Source organism: Rhododendron vialii, chromosome 11a (assembly GCF_030253575.1).
Source record: "Rhododendron vialii isolate Sample 1 chromosome 11a, ASM3025357v1".
NCBI lineage: Eukaryota > Viridiplantae > Streptophyta > Magnoliopsida > Ericales > Ericaceae > Rhododendron > Rhododendron vialii.
In genome coordinates, this window is record NC_080567.1 from 37,971,362 (window position 1) to 37,992,558 (window position 21,197).

At 37.9% G+C, this 21,197-nt stretch overlaps 2 protein-coding genes across 3 annotated transcripts in view; both read right to left on the reverse strand.

Annotated features, from left to right (window-relative positions):
• Positions 1-4,462: 4,462 nt before the first annotated feature.
• LOC131308017 (auxin-responsive protein SAUR50-like) lies at positions 4,463-5,168 on the reverse strand. Its single transcript, XM_058334806.1, has one exon. It carries the CDS (start codon positions 5,064-5,066, stop codon positions 4,743-4,745), a length of 324 nt encoding a protein of 107 aa, XP_058190789.1. The 5' UTR covers positions 5,067-5,168; the 3' UTR covers positions 4,463-4,742.
• A 5,217-nt stretch (positions 5,169-10,385) lies between these two features.
• LOC131308018 (probable disease resistance protein At1g58602) overlaps positions 10,386-21,197 on the reverse strand; it is a 56,847-nt gene continuing 46,035 nt past the window's right edge. The window contains exons 4-6 of one of the 2 annotated variants that reach the window (XM_058334813.1): positions 15,644-15,745; positions 13,298-14,378; positions 10,386-12,620 (exon numbers count right to left, since the gene is read on the reverse strand). In XM_058334813.1, the coding sequence (XP_058190796.1) occupies positions 10,810-12,620; positions 13,298-14,348 (2,862 nt within the window). In that variant the 5' untranslated portion in view covers positions 14,349-14,378; positions 15,644-15,745 and the 3' untranslated portion in view covers positions 10,386-10,809. Of the gene's footprint in view, positions 12,621-13,297; positions 14,392-15,643; positions 15,870-21,197 lie in introns of those variants that run through there. The other variant, XM_058334819.1, reaches the window with a different exon arrangement.

The following is a 21,197-nucleotide window of genomic DNA, read 5'->3' on the forward strand; positions in this document are numbered from 1 at the left end:
GACAATATCCTACCGACACCCAAAAATTTCTCATATGTTAGGGTCCAACTTCTGTCCAAAAAGGATGCCTTTCATGGGAAACATTATTGGGTGGTCAAGGGTCCCTCAAGGTCACCTCAAGAAAACGTATGCATTGATTTTCTAGATAGCATAATGGCCGTTTGGTCCCCGGCTTGTTGCTTGAGGAAATGAAGAAAATATAGAAGAACTTGCAGTAACGAACACAAAATTTCACAACATGGCCTGGACGAATAAAGTGGAGAAGGATGTGGGATTGCTCATTCTCCTGCTATTGGTCGGACTACTAACCGAGTAATGGACGTATGATTTTGTAGGATGAGCGACTCCATCAGACTAACAGCAGCCGAATGATCAATATCCCACATCCCAAAATCGGGATGTACATCTTGTAGGATGAGGAATTGCTTCTCCATAAAATACTTAGTAATTCCTCCACCAATTGTTGCAATCAGACACTAAAAGATCCGTACATATAACTCCACTAGCTTTAATCGGTTCTGCTAACCTCTGCCAATTAGGCGGAAGATAATATACCAATAATTTCAAGCAAGTTTGGATATCGATTCATATCTCACGAATTTTAGTACATTTTCACAGATATTCAATGCAACTTTTTGTACTTCAAGTGTCCCTCAAATTGGATGAGAATGGGCCAATTGTGCGGTACCATTCACATGCAGTAGGTCCATTGAGAGATCATTCACACAATTATAAGAAGACCCCACAACTAGCTAGTAATTAATATGTCCAACCCTTTCACCAACGAATTATGTAGCTAACAAACATATATATTATTTGCAGTTTTATCCAAAACAAAATTGTTTGGTCGAGATTCACTTGGATCCCCTATAATATTGATGCTATTTATACCGCACCCTCCACTTTTTTGGCGTCTAAAATCAAAATTGCTCATAAAATTACTTACATTGGATTCAACGAGTTACAACTATCGATCGCTATGCATCGTATTGACCATATGTAACGGGAATTTTTACTATCCACAACTTTCAAGGGAATTGATTTTCGCACTCACCAAATTACAATAAGTGCACTCCAAAAGGAGAGAGTGAAAATCAATCTCTATATGAACTTGATTTTTGCAGTCCTTTTTTTGAATAGATAAAGGTAGATATAGATTCCGATGCAGCTATTTAGGACCTTTGATTTAGGCTGAGTTTTTCCAATTGTCCAAATGGACTAAAACTCAAGAACAATACGAATTTCGAGACAGATTATTCTCTTCACATACATCAATTAAAACTCATTCAGCGAAAATAATTTGTCTAAAATTTTTAAGCTATAGACAAACCTTTTAGGAGAAACCCACCATTTGTTTTCAATTTTTCATAATTAGCAATCAACAAAAGGCCAAAATTCCAATTTTACCCCTTTAGTTTTGAGGTGGAGGAAATACTAAATTTAACACACAAGCAAGCAAAAGGGTTTTTGTGGAGATTTAAATACTTTTCAACTCAAAAACTATTAGTCAATAAAAAAAAAAAGAATTTTCTTAATGAGCAAACAAATTCGGGCAAAGAGTAGTATAAATGGAGATACCTCCACCGATTTCATGATTTGGTGCTTTGCTTCTACCCATGTGACATTTCACACAAGTTACGTGTTGAAATTCTCTATTCCCACCAACATTGTCTTCCCATATGGAATGAATTGAATGTGTTAAAAAAAAAAAAAAAAAAAAATCTTCCCATATGGACAAATTGGGATTTGTGCAAAGGATGGATCACCACACATGTACAGTACGTATCGTTCCTTTCGTTTGGGGTATTTTTTGGGGTCCCCATGCACATACTCTTGTCTCTTGAGTCTTGGCTTCAGGCCCTTGAATGATCCCTCCTAGGCTAGTGTCTCAAATTGCTCGCCTCTTATTTAAAGTCGTTCAATTTTCAAATAAAAGAATAAAGTACTTTCAAGCATAATTTTTTAAAAGTTTCTTTACACCAAATTAAAGTACTTCATGAGCTCTTTAATATGGTGCAAAGAAAATTTGAAAATTATGTGCGGAAGTATTTTATTTTTTACTATCAAAATTGCACGTCTTTTCGTCGGGGGTCAATAATTTGGGATAGAGAGAGTATTAGTTAGTGCTTTAGAGCACACCACATAGTGCTTCAAGAGTCTTCTACACCGTGCTTTTGTGTGAGAGCTGCACTCTTTGAATTCCACACAAATATGTGGTGGAAAAGAAACTATTTCCCCTTGTGTACGTATAGTATTTCCCAACGGAAGTTTGGGCAGCTAATTGTCTCTCTAGACTCTCCCATTAACAGATGTCAATGATGCTCCGTACACTATATATAAATATATAAATAAATAAATAAATAAATAAATAAATATATATATATATATATATATATATATTTGTTAATTCATTTATTGTTATACGCACATATATTCTTTTTCCAGACAAACAGCGTCCATAAATAATTTGAGAGAGAGAGAGAGAGAGAGAGAGAGAGAGAGAGAGAGAGAGAGGAGACAACAATGGGAGGAAGATATTTTTAGTTGTGAGGTGGGATAAGTCTCTACCAGTTGTAAGTAGAAGAGATACGATTAATATTCCTTTGAAGGGACAAGGGAAGAGTTGTGAGTGTCTGGCCGGATGAAATACTCATCTGTGATGTGTGCGTGTGTTAATGGTAATTTTGTTGGGCGGTTCTGCCGGGGAGAGAGAGAGAGAGATGCATGCAACTTGCGACCGATGCAAAAGTAGATTGGATCTCAACAGTTCCTTATACGAATGTTAATAGATATGCATGGGCTAGTAGATTGCTCATATGATAATAGGCGGCTTCCGCACGGTACCTAATTCTTATTTCATGATTTGTTTGCAAATTTGTTCCCTTTTTTTCGAAGATATTCATCCGTAAATCAAAGTATCAAGCTCAAACAGTCACACAGGGGCGGAGGTATGTAAGGGCCTAGGGGGCACCAGCCCCGATTCTCCAAGCGTCTGAGTTTTAAAATTTTATTTTATATACTTGATTTTAAATATTATTGATAATTATTTGTGTATAGTTACTTATAATCTTAATAATTTTGCTTCGATTTGATGAAAAACTGGTTATTTTACATTCTCATTTTTCAATTTTTTTCATAAATAAAAAATTAGCGCGTGACAGTTGAAATAGACTAAAGAATCAATTCAATGTACAAATGTAATGAACTAAAAAGCAAACACCTTATGATATAATAATTATACGTTCCGATAAAAATATATATGTCTATTAAGCCGGCCCCACCGGTAACAAAATCCTAGCTCTGTGTCACAAAATCTAAAATTAAAGCAAACGAAGTCACTCAATTTTAGTCGCAACTAATTCGAGCCCGCTCAAAAAAATTCCACCATTCCCGGCCCTTATGTCAACTATTGGATTGGGTCACCCGATTCAGTTTCGGCCGGCGGCCCTTGAGACATGCCTTGGGAGGAGATTTCTCCGTTTCGCTTGTATTATGTTGTTGTCATGATTACATCTGTGCTTTTTGTCTAATGGTTTGTACTGGCATTCTGTTTGGTTTCTCTCTGCCTAGTCCCGGATGGGACTTCTATGTTAACACTTGTGTCGGCTGCTTTTGCAGGGTGTTCTTGAGTCTGTAACCTGGTGTGCTTTGGGCAATAATTCGTGTCTCGGGTTTAGGTAGTTTGGTACATTCCTGTATATTGCGATGTAATCTTTGCCTTCATGTATGAATGAATGTATTGCCAGTTTAAAAAAAAAAAAACTATATCAAGACACTATACAATACAACCCTATTTGGTTGTCTATGGGAAGAACTCCCCTCAAATTACCTTAAATTCATATAGTATGTACACAATAAAAAAAATGGACAAGAAATTCTTATTTGCCTGTGAATTCATTTTCATACCATCATAGAGGATTCGTTACAGAAAATCAGTTAGATCGACATATATAATATCATCCATCTACAAAGAAAGTTATAGACAACCACTTCTTTTTTTATGACTGTTCAAACAATCATATGCATATCTTGACCAATAATTAGAGAGTTGTATACAATTAATTAACCATTGCTACATCTATATGGCAGTGTTAGCACGGTAGCTACCATACCCTGCATGTAGCATACAAGGTATGGTAGAGAAACATCAATAGCAAAAAATTGAACCCACTATCTGATGCTTCTTTGGAGTCGGGATATTCCGATCCCACTATATTTTTATGCCGTGTAACATGCTGTAGACTGTAGAGCAAACTAGTTATTAGCCTGTTTGATTCTCTAGTTCTATAATTCTCCTTTTCATGGAGTACTGGATTAATTAGCTACTGTATTCAATTTCACCCGTCACAAGTTTCAAGCCATGAGAGAGAGAGAGAGAGAGAGAGAGAGAGAGAGAGAGAGAGAGAGAGAGAGAGAGAGAGAGAGAGAGAGAGAGAGAGAGAGAGAGAGAGAGAGATCACAGTTGCTTAAAAATTAAGGTCTCTCACGGGGTGTAACACTTACGAGTGACATCACACCTCTATGAGGAAAATATAAAACTTTACACAAATCTAACCCACAAAATATTGATGGTTTTGGGTTAGATAGTCATAATCAACACATTAAAAGCCAAAAGGGCTTGAAAAAAACACTAATAAGTGAAAGAAAGATGTTTAAAAAAAGAGAAGCAGTACTAAAACTGCTTCATCTTAAAGTCATCTCTCTCAAAACAAATCATCAGGCACACGCACGCACTCTCTCTCTCATCTGATCGTCGATGTTAGAGAGTGAAAAACCACTTCTTCGCAAGGAATCGTGAGTCCCATCTCATGATCGAACCCGAATTCTTCTTCAGAGCGTCGAAGCAGGCATTGGAATTGAGGATGGGTCAAGAACGAGATCGGGACGATGTATCTGCTCCGGTTTTCTCCGACGTAGACTGCAAAATGACCCTTTGGCACGTCGAGAGGGAGGCTATCATGGTCATGGTCGTAGCCGCCGTGTCTCTTTCCCAAGCTGGAGCATCTCTTGAGGATTTGCTTGAGGACTGCTGCTTGTGGTAGTTTGTTTGATTTTCTAATGGCCATTTTTTGGGCTTTCAGAGAGTACTATTTGGGTTATGAAACTTGGGGAGACTATTGAGAAGAGAGTACTAGAGAGCGGTGGTGAGGGGATACCCGGGATAGAGGGTTGTGAAGGGTATTTATGAGGAAAGTTGAGAGGGAGAGGGTCATGTGGGGAGCAAAGGACAGACCACGGTTGTTTTTTGAGTGCCAGGACAATTGTGGGGGCCAACCCCACTGGTTTACCGCCCCTCTGTTGGCCCTCCGAAGGGCAACATGGACCCTCCCTCCCACACTTTGCCCTTCATATTGGTCAAGACCCACATGTATACCCCAATGGGAGATGCTACTAAGAGGAGGTGCTTGGCAGCAGTGTCGACGACCGGCCGATCTGATCGTTCATCTTGACAATTAACGATCGAATCTTGACCGAGTAATAGACGGTTTAGATTGTTATGTGTTCAGATTCAATTCGATCTGTCGGTGGCGCTGCTTGGAAGGGGTGCTTGGCAGCACCCTCGATACCATGCATTTTATGTCACTTTAATTGTTAGTACTATATAAGTACTTTGCAGTATATGTTGAGCCCCCTTAATGATTCTGGTTACTGGTTAATTAGATAGTTCTAAACGTCATGCAGTTTCCCAAACTGACAGTTTAAAGGGATTATTAATACTTAACTACCGAATGTGATAAACAATACTGTACATAGTACAATTTGAAGGATGTCAGATGAGAAAGAAATTTAATTTCCAGAGAGCAAAAGTTTTGAAGAAATCTACGAAGTGTGGTAATCTGATACTCTGATATTAGCAAATTAGTAACATACGATACTTGAGAGTTTTCGGTTTCACGAAGACGTTTCATTTGCCTCTTTCGGCTTGGTTCACAAATTTACCTCAAATTGCAACATCACTTTTGATAAGTATAATCAGTTCAAAAAAAAAAAAAAAAACTCTTGATAAGTATACTCGTTAGTTTTAATGAGAACATTTTTTTGTCGCAAGGTATAACTGTACAAGAATTTGGGCTATCCTTTTTTTTTTTTTTGGGTAACTGGTGGATATCCGGACCAGCTTGCATGCATCTCGACTAATTTCGGGACCCAGAAAGTACTGACCAAGCATAACCCCCAGTGGCCCCAAGGTTTAGAATATTTGACCTCCATGAAAATAAAATTTTTGACCTCATGCTCATAGAGGAACACTTATTGCTTTGTCACAACTCCACTTGGCCAAACCTCTTAGGTTTAATTTGTGCCATCCTTACCCGAACCAATCCGTGAATAAGGGTATCAACTCTCTTTGTAGGAGTTGTCCCCATTACTTCACCGTACTTAAATGCAACTACAAAGCCCTTGGATCAACTGCCATGTTTCATCAAGGATCCGGCTTCTTTACAATGGGACTGCAAAGAAGCCTCCGCAGTTTCATATCATCCGTGCATTTCAGCAATCAATAGTTTAGATTTTAAAAAGACTTTTCGCGGAAAGAATGGTGAGTAGTCTTTCAACAAAAGCTAACCATGAAAAACAATATTAGACGACTATAATTGCATAGACCGCTCTCTGCGGTCCAAACACATACGACACAGGAAGCCATTTCCTTTCATCAGAACATTCTGTCCCTGAACAATATGTATTCCTTAGTCCGAGGACTACTTTTGTACTAACATCACTCTCTATTCTTATACTATCCTCCACTTCAGATAATCTAGTTTATTCCACCAACTGCATTTATTAGTTAACTCCCTTGTTATTTGGATATATCTCGAATCTGTTCTCTGTTTTGATTGTCAGTTTCACTTCAGTTCGGTTCTGCATGGGAAAGACAATTATACAACCATTTATATAACATGGCCACGTGGCAATATTTCATAGCTGAATGAGTTTAAACAAAAGAATTGCAAATTATTTACTCACCAATGATAGCATGCCACATATGCACGTACAAATGGTTGTGTTATATAGTATAATAGATTTTCCCGTAGCTCATTTGTCTTGTTTTTCTAATGGCCACGATTACCTATGACGAACATTGACTCAAAAATTAATTTGCTTCATGGGACGCAATTTTGTTCACAAATACGCCTAGTTACCAGCACAGGGTATGTTCAAGAGACCGAGGGCGAGACCTGTATGCTATACCAAACACTTTGGCATATATATACAATATTTGCCCATGAATTGCGCATAAAGATACAATCAAAAAGGAAAATATATCTCGCACACAATAAACCGATAACAGAAAAGGTCACAAAATGTAATGGACTAGTTCATGGGATTTTCAAACAATGCAGACTATGCAGTGTTATTTGATGTTACCATAGAAATAACAGATTGTTTTTCTCCAGAATAAGGGGACTCCCCATGTGTTCCTCCAGTGGCAAACACCCCATCACCTCCACCACCAAGTTGAAGAGTTACAATCAGGACATAATTGATTCCACCAATCCAAATAAGCACCGCAAAAGGTACATCACTAGTCTGGATCCATACTCAAGAAAAGTTTTTGCCTCCATGTTCTGAGGCTCAGAAAGCGATCTGCCATGGCTAAACATTAAGAGCTTGATACGGATATGTCCGGCATATTTATGTATTCTCCTTTTGTTTTTACCCAAAACACTGAATAGGTCCTATTCAGGACATATATCCCCATAATATCCCCAGCCATACATGTTGCGTCAACGAATCAATTACTATACTGGATACATGCGAGTTGGTGATATGTAGACACATCCTAAAAGGTTATTTATATTGCATCCTACGGAGTTGTAAATCATTCAGATATTTACTTTTAGCCAAATGGGATTGGAGAATTGTAAGAAATATGTATCTCACTTCCATGTGGAAGTTAGAAATGTTAATTTCTATTCACTCATGTGAGCTTCTTTTGTCTGCAAATATGAGGATCCAAGTGTCTAAGTTGGGTACGTAATTACGTATCGAAAATACTTCTCATAGCCTTATATAAGTCCTATCCACTGGACATGTCTATTGGGCATGTTCGCCCAACCCTTGGAGCCCTAGGGGCTGTTATGCCAAATGCGAGAGAAACCCCCTTCTCATAGCCTTATCTACATCCCATCCACCGGACACATATTTTGGGCGGGAAAAGGAGAGGTCACATAACACTTACACTGGTAAACAGACAAGCACTTGTAGTAATATCTGAAAGCACATCATCATCATTCTTCTATATCGTTCATTCTAACGTTGTATTTGATGTTAGAAAGGATAAAACAGGGGAACTTGAATGAATTGTCCTGTCCATGAGAATTGTTGTGAGAACAAAGGATAAACACAGGGGAATCAAAACTGGGCCCGGTGCATTCTCAATGAAATGCAGTGATTCGCATAGCTGCCATCAGCGAAATGCATTTTCTATATGCTGATGGTGACGCAGCCTCTGTATGGCACATCGAAGGCCATGTTACTCTTCCCCCAAACCCCCTTGAAACTGTAATGTATCACAAGAATAACATTACCCATATAATCCTCAATATTCCATGGGGTATGGGCGAGGAGGACTAGTGACAGAGCCAACAGTTGGCAATATATGCAAAAAGTTAATGGTCTTCGAAAGTTTTACCGCAAAATGATTACATGTTAGCCAGACTAGAAATCTTCTGGTCCTGAATTCTGTTACTTGAACAGTTTCCGAAGCTACTTTCCTACAGACATGGATTTGTAATAACATGCACAGTTTTGCATCAACAGACAAGCAGAAAATCAGAAGAGATCGACGGGGTTTGATTTCACTGGGGATTTAAATGAGCAAACACTGAATTTTTTTTCCTTCTGGGTAGTAAGGAATTAAAATGGTGAATAAAAAGCCCAAACAAAGGGAATTAGCATATAAAAGAAAAACAAACAATACTAAATGTCTAGGTATCATGGGCAATTTCAAGATAGAGGAAAAAGAAAGAGCAAATGACAGTTGGGTGAAAAATTGCTCCTTAAATTGAAACCTTGAGCAAACTAAGGCTGGCTAGATACGGTTAAAAGCAATATGCAGTTTATGATAATACTAGATTGGAATATACTGAAAAAGATTTGAGGATAATGATTCAAATCTGGTATCCGAGAAACAGAAACACTCAGCTAGCTCATCAGAAAGATAACATTGAGCTGACTAATGAACAGCACATTCCTTATCACCTCCTACATCTGGATCAACTACCATACAGTTCACAACTACCTGAGACTGACTTCTATTTAGAGAACCAAATAGAAAAGAACCAAGTGTTATTAATACATTTGAGCCAGGTGCAATGGAGGCAGGTTAGTATCAATAGTTGATGAGAAACATTAGAAGGCTAACACTTAATCAACTACCTGGTGCTCCCTTTCATTGGATGAATAGAGCACCTCAATGTTTACTATGTGAATCTCCAACTACGAACTTAAGCACTATTCCAATGGTTGAAATCTCCAATTCCTATGCCCTAGCAGTTTTCTACCAACGACAAATTGAGTTTTATGACGTCTGCCCAAACTGAAGAACAAACACAGCTACAGTCTCTGGTTTGACATGCAGTTTTAGGACATTAGGGATCTCTTGCCAATGATTTCTTGACGATAACCATCAAGGTCTGAGAGACTATGGAAAGTTTCAACAGGATTAATGACATAGGTATTAGTGCAGTCTCATTTCAGGTTTATGTTCTATGTATTCAGCAATACTTCCGGGCTCAAGCATGTTCCAACTTTTTTTTTAGCCCACTTGGAACAATAGCAAACTCAAAGCATCTCTCTTTATTGCTGTCCTTGGTTAATTCAGCTTTCTACTTCATATACTTGTAACACATAAACATGGTTATCGAGGCAATTGGAACAAGAAAAATCACCTCATCCACTTGAAACTGCACATATCATTTTGGCTTGTCCCCGACTACCCACTTGGGCAACAGATAGTTCAGCACCTGCTCGTAAAGTATCCAATAAGGTCTAATTAACTCAAGTTTAAGATGGGAAACTTCTGAACTAGTTCAACTTTCTCACCATGCAATTTAGCCTCAATAAAACCTGAAAGTTAAGTATTTGCACCTACTTTGATGAATTATCTTAGCGCTTACAAACTATAATGATCTCTTTTTTTTCATTTTCCCTTTTTCCTCTTTTTTTTTCTTTTCTTCTCAGCCCTCTTCTACAATCACAATCAACTCGATCCAAAATTGTGAGAGTTCTGGTGTGTCTTGTGTATGGACAAGAGACTTTTGGGACAAGATCCAATGGTTAGAAAACCTCATAAACTCATTTGATCATCTCACCATTTGGAAATTGGTTTAGGGACAGCGGTAGGACATCCAATTGATACAAAGAAACTTAATCTAGCAATATAAATTCAAAACTAGGAGTGCAAATTTAATTCCAATTTCCCAAAATAACACACATGACAATAAGATTACATGAAACAAACATGGCATTTGTTTTCCTTTATTGCAATTACAAGAACACAAAGAAAGCATGAAAAAACACTCATTCAACCATTCAAGAGTAATAAAGAGAGTCTGCCGAAGTTTAAGGTACAAAAGGTAGGAGCAGGCAGTCCTCCTGGCGATTCCATCTCAACGAAACCATCCTGGAATAGGTAGATCCAATTTCAAATTGTTAAGATGCCTTTTTAATATAGAATACCTGAAACTTTTTGGCCTCTGCGGCTGTCATCATCGGAATAAAGGAAAACCTGGTATCAGAAATTTGAAAGTGAGGGAGTTTAGAAAAGCACGGGCAACCTGAGGAATCGAGAGAGAGAGAGAGTAACAACTAAGCATGGGGCAATCCTTCTCCGTCAATTTTGATGGAATGCACGTGCTGGATTTTGGAGAAGTCCTCTCCCCCTTCTCGAAGCCTGTCTTTGAGTTTCTGAGATCCGCCCCATAGCTCCAATTCCCGGAGGGTAGTGATAAACCTCAATCCGTTCGGAATCCCCTTCCAGCCGTGTCCGTTAAATATTTTTAAATGCAAGAGGCTGGGCATGGCTCCTCGTTCCACCCTCCACTCACAATCAATCAAAGGTGCCAAGTCGAGTTCCAAGTATATGAGTTGAAGAAAACCACCAACAGAACAGACCATCTCCTTGAATTCCCCACAAACCAAGGTGAGGCTCCTTAAGTTGGGCAATTTCTCCAATGTTGGCATTGCGTCTTCCTTTAGTCTAGGCAACTTTAAGCGGGTGAGGTTTGGAGGGAATGTGTCTGGTAATTCAGTCAGGGATCCATACAACTCCAATTTATGAAGATGGCGAAACCCTAAAACTTGCCTTAAAAGGCTTTGTTCTTCTCGTGTTTGAAAATCTCCACGAATCGAGAAAGATGAATATCTTAGAAGACGGTTTGAATTGCTAAGACTGGGGGATTCAAGAATTACAGCCAAGTTTTTTAGGCCAACATAAATTCTAAGTTTTCGAAGATTCGTGAGCGTGGAAAAGCTTCTAACATCACATGTATATGTCGTAAAGCCTTCGAGTGTCTCGAGGTTACTTAAGCCATCCAATCGCAACTTGACTCTGAAAGGCCCGTGACGCCCGTCTGTACTTATAGGAAGATATAGATGTCTCAATTCCTCCAACCTCCACAGCACATTGGGTATTTTTTTTGCACCATACCAGCGGTTCCGTAAATCTAAGGTTTCAAGGAATCTCAAGTTGCCTATAGAAGAAGGCAAGCCATCAATTTCAGAATCTCGCGTGCTTAGATATCTCAAGTGGATTAGGTTCCCTATTGCTTTCGGCAATATCTTGGTTTTACCGGTGAACTTAGTATTTTCGAGATCCAAAAATGTAAGCAATTTGAAGCCCTTGAAGATTGATTTTACATGTCGCCAATCAGAATCTTCCAATCCGTCGCCAAAGAAGTAAAACTGGCATGACCTAACCTGGTGGAGGTTACATGTTTCATCTATTCGGAAAGGTTTAACATATCCTTTTCTTCTACTATCACCAACATTTCGATTAGCCATGCAATACACACCAAGCCTGCGAATTGTAGTGGAAGACGACGAATATGAAGATGCAGTGGCCGAGTCTTCCCCCATGAGTACAACCCTGATGAAATTCTCCTCTCGGGCCTTCAACAAGCACAAGTCTCGCACGAGATCGTGGAGTCGATAAAATTTAACCCTTCCACTCAACCTTGTTAATTGACCGACTTGAATCATGCATCGCTGACGTAGCTCATCCAAGTAACTCATCCCAACATCCAACATTGTCACATCTTCTGCTTCTCCCACTCGTGGCCGTACGGGTAAAGACACAAAGCCTTCAGCCATCCATCTTTGGATCAATTTTATGGGGCGTATATCTTCATCTTCCGGAAGGTCACTCAAACACAAAAAGCATGCCTTGAGATGGTATGGCAAGTCATTGTAGCTTAATTCTAAAACGATTTTCACAGGGACTCCTCCTTGGCCTTTGCCCTTCATTAAGTAGTCTACGTTTCTACTCAACATTTCCCACTCACCTAGTGTGCGTTTTGTAGCGAGAAGACCTCCTAATACCACAATGGCCAACGGCAGTCCCCCACAGTGCTTGACCATTTTTTCCCCTAACACCGTCATTTCTGCGCTTAATCTGAACTCTGCAAATTAAAGGGAAAAATAGTAAACTCAGCTGACAAGTATCCACTAATCTACTTACATATTATTGACATAATAACATATATAGACTTTAGTAGTACAGTGTAACTACCTCTCCCTCTCCCTAATAAAACTGGTGTCCCTGTGCAATGATACATTTGCTGCATGCCTTCATTATTGTATATGGTGTGGGTTCCAATTCAAAAGAATGCCAATTAAAAGATACAGTTGCCTACACATCGACTAAACGTCTTAAATCTTGCTGCAATAAACAGTCTTGTCCTATATGTTACATAGCATCTTGTAATGTACACTGACTATGTGATTGGGATAACCTCTTCAAGTAGTGTGACTAAATCTCCATTTCATATGATCAAATCGAACTTTTCCCCACTGAATTCCACTTTCAACAAAAAGACGTGTCTAATATTCATTTGCAAATAGCTGATTTAAACAAATTCATTTGCAAATCTTTGACCTCCTTAAACGCTGCCCAAAAAATAACAGTAAAATGGGATTTAGGCGGATATGACTTTTCTACATAATATGAAGAATGGTTGGCAATTATGTCATTAAAAGCTATAAGTGTGGTCGACAACTCTATTTTCGAGAGTAAGCCATACAACTTAATTACAACTATAACATAGTTAATAATATAGTTAAGGGTGTTGATAATTACCTGTGACATCACTCTTCAAACATGCCTTTTTTTGAAACAGCTCCCAACTTTCTGATTCTGTTAAATGCCTCAATTCATGAAGGCATCGTTCATCAGCAAATGAAGCCACTTCTCTAATGCGAGTTGTTAACAAAATTTTACTACCTGCCTTTTTGTGGGGGAAGGCAGGACTCAAACTATTCCAAGTTTCAACGTCCCATATGTCATCCAGAATCACGAGACATTTCATTCGACTTTGAGCTTGATAAAGCTCGCCAACTAGCTCACCATGCATCATTCTCCTGATTTTCTCTCTCCTTTCTAGTGATGGAGATGTAAGTTGGATAAGAATCTCTTCCAAAACTTCCCTTGTTTTGCATTGCTGAGATATGTAAGCCCAGGCAAAACAATCAAAATGATGTCTAACATCAATGTGATTGTAAACCATCTTGGCAAGGGTGGTCTTGCCAAGACCACCCATTCCCCAAATGGAAATGACCCTACAGTTTGTCATCTCGTTAACCAAATGATCCATGACTGCTTTTACATCTTCATCTAAGCAGATGATATCCTCCTCAACGACATGGGGATAAGACCGCCTTAGTTGTTGCACCCTCTCGGTTCTAAAAGTTGAGCTTTCTCCCAAGGCGATTGTAGGTTGGATACCATATGTTTGTAAACTTCTTGTGAGGTCATTGATCTTTCTATTAATACACTTGATCTCCAATCCAACCGTATGACGGGCTCTAGACTCATTAATAATACAGAAGTACCTCTTGAGCATAGGATGAATCCTACCTCTCCTCACGAGTGCAACTTTGACGACAAAAGTTGCAATAACATCTTCAGCATCTAATGATAATTCCCGGATCTCAGAGATGCAATTTCTCACAAGCTCGTCCCCTTCTTCTCGTCTTGCATCTGCAGCTTTCAAGAAGCACTGCATACGGCTAAGTTCCCTTTGCATTTGATCAACTTGGTCCCCGTGCAAGAACCTCTCTTCTTGGATGAGCAAGTTACCCAGCCGTTCCACCACAAACGAAATGAAAGGCCCAACTACAAGTTCAGCCATAATAATCAAGTGTTCTTCTTTCAGCAAGACCTACAAAATCAAGCTTCAAGCACTTTCTTTCTTAGCAGCTAGCTGTCGTGACAGAGTCACTATTTTTGGTAAGGGATCATCATTTTATATTATCGCTTAGGTAGATGGTTATTAGTGATTTTCTACTCAAAAAATATAATGAGAAAAAAGGAAGGAGAATCATATCATATCTCGACACGTGAAATTAAAACTGTCATTTATTAGTGGTACATAATAATCCCCGCTAATATGTCCTCGAAGACGAAAAAATTTCAAAGTACAATTTGGAATATAGCTGAAATTACAAGGAAATTGTCAGTGCAATATACCATTTCACTATCGAGAAGTGCTACATACACTATACGTTACACTACTTTTTTTGTGGGCACACAAAAATCCAGAATTCTAAAATATTATTTTATGAGACCCTGTTAAAAATTCAACTCCAACGGATATTAGTAAGTATTATTTCTCGATTCGAGATTTTTGTAGGACCCGAAATAGGCCCCACATAAGATGTAGAGTAACTATGCAGTGTAAAAAAGTAGTGTACCTAGCATTTTTGGTCTCGTTCTCTAAATAACTCTATCAACATTGAGATGTAACTAATTAACTGTGTTATAAAAACAGAATGCCTTCAATACAGACCCCTTTAAGATGTGTACAATATACACCTATTGTGTTGTTCATATTATGTCACCTTATAAAAAATTATAAAAAACTATAAAAAATTACTTGTAGGATCGGTCATTCATAACATTTTATTTCGTATCGTAACTTTTATACTAAAAATTCGTAACTTTTCATCAATATGATTCATAACTTTTTAGCAATAGATTCATACTCCATCCGTCCCTTTTTAAGTGTTCTGCTTCGTAACTCCAACTTATTAAAAAGACATCATCATTACACATTTCACATCAACTTTTTCTTCAACTTTTTCTATTTCCTTATCATCATTACACTTTTACTCACTAACTTTTCAAAATAAAATTTACTTTTAGGGACAAAATAGACAATACACCAACTTTTACCTCCCTAACTTTACAAAATGGACACTTATTAAGGGACAGCCCAAAATGAAATACTGGACACAAAAAAAGGGAACGGAGGGAGTAATATTTTAGGAATAACAACATTTTGGTGTGTTTCATTAAGGGTACATATGATACACACCTAAATAAAGTGTGTATTGTAGTACTTCCCTGAAAGAAAAAAAACTCTCTATCGCTATTTTCTGTTCAACATTATCAATAAAGGGAAAATCAAGAGCTCTTTATGTTTACCTTTTGGGGCACGGTAGAATTTGACCAACGGCACCAATTTAAACGGCTTTTGCTCGGATTTAGTCCGCAGATCGCAGCTAATACCAGAGCTTGGATAATGATCTGGCTGTGTTTAGAGAAAGACAAGAGTCAAGTTGAGAGGAAACGCATGGAGAATGAGCTGAAGACGCATTAGCCGGTAGGTAGGACAATGAAAAACTAAAAGAGAAAGAGAGAGAGAGAGAGAGAGAGAGAGAGAGAGAGAGAGAGACTTGAAGAAAACAAGTCGTTGGCACTGCATGCTTTGTTGAATTGCAGAACGTTTTATAGCCGTTCATATCCTGGGTTATTAGTCAAGACTAGTGGCGTTTAATTAGTCAAGACTAGTCGCGATCGGGACCAAGGGACTGGGGCCGTCGAGTTATTGTGATTGATTCCCGTGGTCCTACCAACTCTCCAAGTCTTTCTACACCGCGTGGGGAAAGACTTGTGGGATACGTTGAAGTTTGAACTCGTATGATTTACTGTGCTCCTTTATGATGAACAGATGTAATGGGAAAAACCTGAAGCATCTTGGGCGGGGAAAAAACAAGGGCAACAGAAAATACTAATTTAGAAGGGAATTTTGAGGAAAGAGTGTGGAAAAGTTTAATGTGTTCTTTGGACCGCATTCTGCCTTCCTTTTGGTTGGGTCTTATCTTAGGTGGCATTTTGTTAGGGTGTCTTTGTCCCTTTTAATCTTCTAACATTATTTAAAGATAAATACAGTAAAGTATTTTTTTGCCGATCGAGAAAAAAAATGTAATGTGTTTGATTTTTTAGTTTTTTATTTTACTACCTGTTTTCTCTGAAATGAAACATGTTCCATTAAGCCTTCTTAAAAAATATTTATTTTCAATTTTCAAACTTAAAAATAATGTATTTACGAAAATAATTTTTGATTTTTTTTGGCACCGTTTCAAAAGATCTTATCGAGATTTATTAAACAAGATTTATATTATACAAAAAAATTATTTTAGTAAGTCCATCATTTTAAAGCTTTTTTTATACGAGTCTTATTTTTAAACTTAAAAATTACAAATAAGTGGAGTACTTTTTTTAAAAACAGTGGAACACCCGTCTTTCGCCCTTCGCGGCTGTCGGCACTCCAGCCACGCGTTTTGAGAAAAGGGTATCTCTTTGTTACAATGGAATCGTGGTGACTTTAAACTCTTCCCTTCTTTTTCTTCTTCTTCTTTTTTTTAACTCTTCCCTACCTGATGGATGGATTCTCCTTATAATATTTCAATTACAGAATTATTTTTGAGTAACTTCATTCAGTAAATAGAAAAGTTTAACTAAGTAATAATCATATCAAACCTCCATCGCTTGAGGATTGCCCCAGTACTGTTGTTGTTGTAACTGAGAGTACGGCCTACTCTCCCAAAAAAAGAGAGAGTCAATTTTGCCTTTTGTTTTATTTTTACTCCTTTTTTTTGAAATTTTTCAAAATTAATTTGATAAATGTCATCATTTTTTTACTCTTCTGATTCCTCTAGTCGAGACGGATCAATAATCCACAAAAGTTTAACGCACAATTTAAAAATAAGAAATTTTTTTGAACAAGGGCAAAACCCAAACATCCAAGTGGCATTTTTTATTTTTTATTTTGAGAAACTGACCCTAATATCCTAATTATTGATAAGTATATCATAAAAATATAAGTTTCATTACTTTTTTTTTTAATTTGAGTATTAGATCGATATTTGCCACCTCCTAAGGTCTCAAGTTTGAAAGTTGAAACCTCCAAAGTTTACTATCAACTAGTATTGACAATCTATACGAAACTTTTAGAGAGGTATCAACTAGTTTGTTGGCTCAATAAAGTTCCTTGCTCGTATCACACCTGATTAAAAATAAATTAATAAAATTATATATAGTGTTAACTATTATTATGCAAAATAGTGGTTTGGATTAATGAGTATCATTCTTTAGAATGCTAAGTTAGTTAAATTCTATTTAAATTCTAAATTAATTATAGCAAAGTGGTTTGTTTTTAAAAGCTATAATTAGATGAAATAAAAGAAAAAGAGTGATGAAAATCTAAGAAAGAAAAATCGAAGTTTTGAATTTACGACCACCACATAACAAGTTGCGTATAAAATCCAGTTTACTATTCAAATCAATTATGAGCTGGCAAGTCTTATCAATAATCGCTGAGGAGATCATTGCGCATCATCAATCTGTCGTAGACTATTGTTTTTTTCTCAACGAAAGTTTGAATATTTTTTTTTATCCGGAAAGTTTAAATAATTAGATAAGCACCTTTTAGGGAAAAAAATCGTGGAGCACCAAGTGAAGTAAAATAAATAAATAAATAAAACTTTTGGGGCTGTCGGCACTCCAGCCGCTCCTTTTGAGAAACGGGAATCTCTTCTTTCTTTTCTTTTCTTTTTTTTCCCTCCTTTTAGGAAAACGGAAATCTCAAAGAGCTTGTTCGTTTTTTGTATTTCGGGTTTTGAATTCTCTCTCCACGCACGAGTTTTAATAATTTTTTTTAATTATTAATTTTATTTTTCTCCACTCATTATCCAAAATTCAAATACTATAACGAAAAAGCTCTTTGTCATTGGGATCGTGATTTAATTTTAGGTTTTCCTTGGGTAGGAGCAGTCAATCCTCCTGGCAATTCCATCTCAATGAAGCCGTGAGATCCTTGTCCGACCCCCTTCCGGACAGGTGCATGTTCTATCCTTTTCGGGTCTCGGTCTTTGATCTCGCAAATCAACGACTGAGATGAACAAAGCACTTTTTGCTCCAAACGAGGCCATTGATCTCGCAAATTAATGGCTGAGATGAGCCGAGCACTTTTTGCTCCAAAACGTTTTAGAGCAAAAAGTGTTCGGCTCATCTCAGCTGTTGATTTGCGAGATCAATGGCCGAGAGAGGGTCAGCCCATGTCCGAAAGGGGGTCGGACAGGGTATCCGATTCCCTCAATGAAACCATCCTGGACTGCGAAAATCTTTATTTACGAAGGTTCTGAAAATAAAGTTTACGGAGGCCAATCTCAGCCGTCTAAAAATATTTTGAACGATGCAAATTAAAGACAAATTATTAACAATAATAGATATTTATAACCAGTCAAAGATTAAAAACATATCTTAACCGTTGATTGCCGAAACAGACGGGTGAGATTGCACGTTTTCCGTGAACTCATTCACGGCCCCTTCGTGAATAAGTTTCTCTCTCCTTTGGAATAGGTAGATCCAACGAGGCAGTTGGCGGTCAGCGGTTGTGATCGCAGTTGTCCTAACATTCGCCCCCCGCACGCGGTTAACTAACTACTAATGTTCACACGGTCTTATAGAATGTCGCGTGTGCTCACCCGCCACTTATGCCACCTTTGTGCCAAATAGTAATAAGAAGAGGTGAGGTGCCAAAATGCCAAGTGCGAAATGAGCCGACCACAAGACCCACAGCCACAACCTTATGTGGGGAAAAAAAACAGACGTATAAGGAATGATCATTCTCAAAGGAACAAGGAAGCTTTTCAAAACCCGAAACAAAAAACTATTTATTTTGAAAACCTTGAACGCATGATTGCTATGTTACTCTTTCACCCAAATCCGTTATCAAAGACAATATATCAAAGCTCTTGTGAGATAAATTTCTAAATCCAACTATCTGAAACGGCTACCCTTTGTTATATGTCCAGATATCATCACTATGAGACCAAGATTGGAAATATTCTTTCAGTCTTTAAATTTGTTGCGAATACAGATCCTAAGCTACGTTATTCCAGACATGGTTTTATCATGCATGACTTTATATATAGTCATCTGCACATCGTCAGACAAGCAGAAATCAGAAGCTATTTTTGGGGTTTGATGTCACTCGAAATAGGGTTTTTTCCCTTGCGGGTGACAAGGAATATGGTGAATAGAAAAAACACCTTGGGAATGAGGCTTTGCATCGGAAATAAACAGTAAGAAAATGCACAGGTTTCTTGGGCAATTTCAATAAAGTCGAACCAAAAAGAGCATAACATATGTTGGCAAAAACTGCTCATAAAATTGAAACCTTGAGAACATTAAGGGTAGATACAGATAAAACATAAAGCAGTTTATCATAATACAACATCGTATAACCACTAGACCTACTTAAAAATAGTCAAATATAGTATCAAACCTGGTATGTGGCAAACGGAAATACTCAACCTAGCATCATGAGAAAAATAACATCGAGGTGACTAATGAACAGCACATGGAGGGCCCATGAGAAATTGAGAACCCTACATCTGGATCATCCAAGGACTTTTTATAGATGAGGTTCTTGAGATTGGATTCTACCTCTGTTCACTATTACCATATGCTAGAACTTCTTATGTAGAGAAACAAACAGAAAAGATGTGGAGATTGGCTCACAAATTTGATGGGGCTTCTAGAATTTGATTTCGCTGGTCTAACAGCAGCAAATCAAAAATCTTGGTTGCAGCTACAGAGCATTCAGAAATCTTTGTTTTGAGTGCCTAATCACCTAGCCGTTGAGCATCTCAACCAAGCTCCTCCATTTGTGCCTATACATACAGTTGTCTATTGCTCTTGTATGGTGTGGGAACAATATAGAGAGTTGAGAGAGAAATTGTACTGAGTGTTTGTGACGTTGAGTGTGATTGTAATCCTCCCTACAAATAGTGAATCCGCTGCCTCCGTGGATGTACCTGATTTTGGGGAACCAAGTAAATTTCTAGTGTCGATCTCTTTGTGATTGTTTGACTCCATTGTGTGTGTGTGTTTGGTTCACGATCTTGTTGCATAACAAAAGAACCCAGGGTTATCAACAGATTTGAGCCAGGTGAAACTGAAGCAGGTTGGCATCACTAGTTGCTGAGAAACGTTACACTGAATCAACGTCCACACATGGTCGACTTTTTGAATTTACCTGGTGCTCCCTTTTGTTGGAGGAATAGAGCACCTCAACGTTTACTACGCTGAGTCTCCAACTATGAACTTGAGCATTATTCCAATGGTTGGAATCTCCAACTCCTACGCCCTCACATTTTTTTAACAATAAGAGATTGAGCTTTATCTATTCCCAAATTGAAGAACCCATACAACTATGGGCTCTGGTTTGACATGCAGTTTTAGGACATTAGGGATCTCTTGCAGTCTTGCCAATCATTTCTAGACCTTCACCATTAAGGTTTTTGAGCGACTATGGAAAGTTTCAACATGATTAATGAAGGAGGTTCAGCATAGTCTCTATGTTGGAATATGAATAGCTATATTTCTGGGCTCAATAAAGTTCCAACAAGCTGCTTTTTAGACCACTCGGACAACAGTAAAATCAAAGCATGTTGATCTCATGTCACTACTTCGTCAATTCATTTACTTGTAACTCATAAAAACGTTTAACAAGGAAATTGAAATAAGAAGAATCACTTCATTCATAATTAGGATCTGCACGAATCATTTTCGAATTTTCCTGTCTACCCACTTGGGACAACAGATAGCAAATGAAGTATACGAAGGTCAAATTGACTAAACTTTGAGATGGGAATTCCTGATTCAACTCCCTCAGTATAACCTGAAGAAA

What these genes read in the sequence shown, in the direction of transcription:
- LOC131308017 (XM_058334806.1), bottom strand. Translation starts at nt 5,066, where the DNA reads ATGGCCATTAGAAAATCAAACAAACTACCACAAGCAGCAGTCCTCAAG.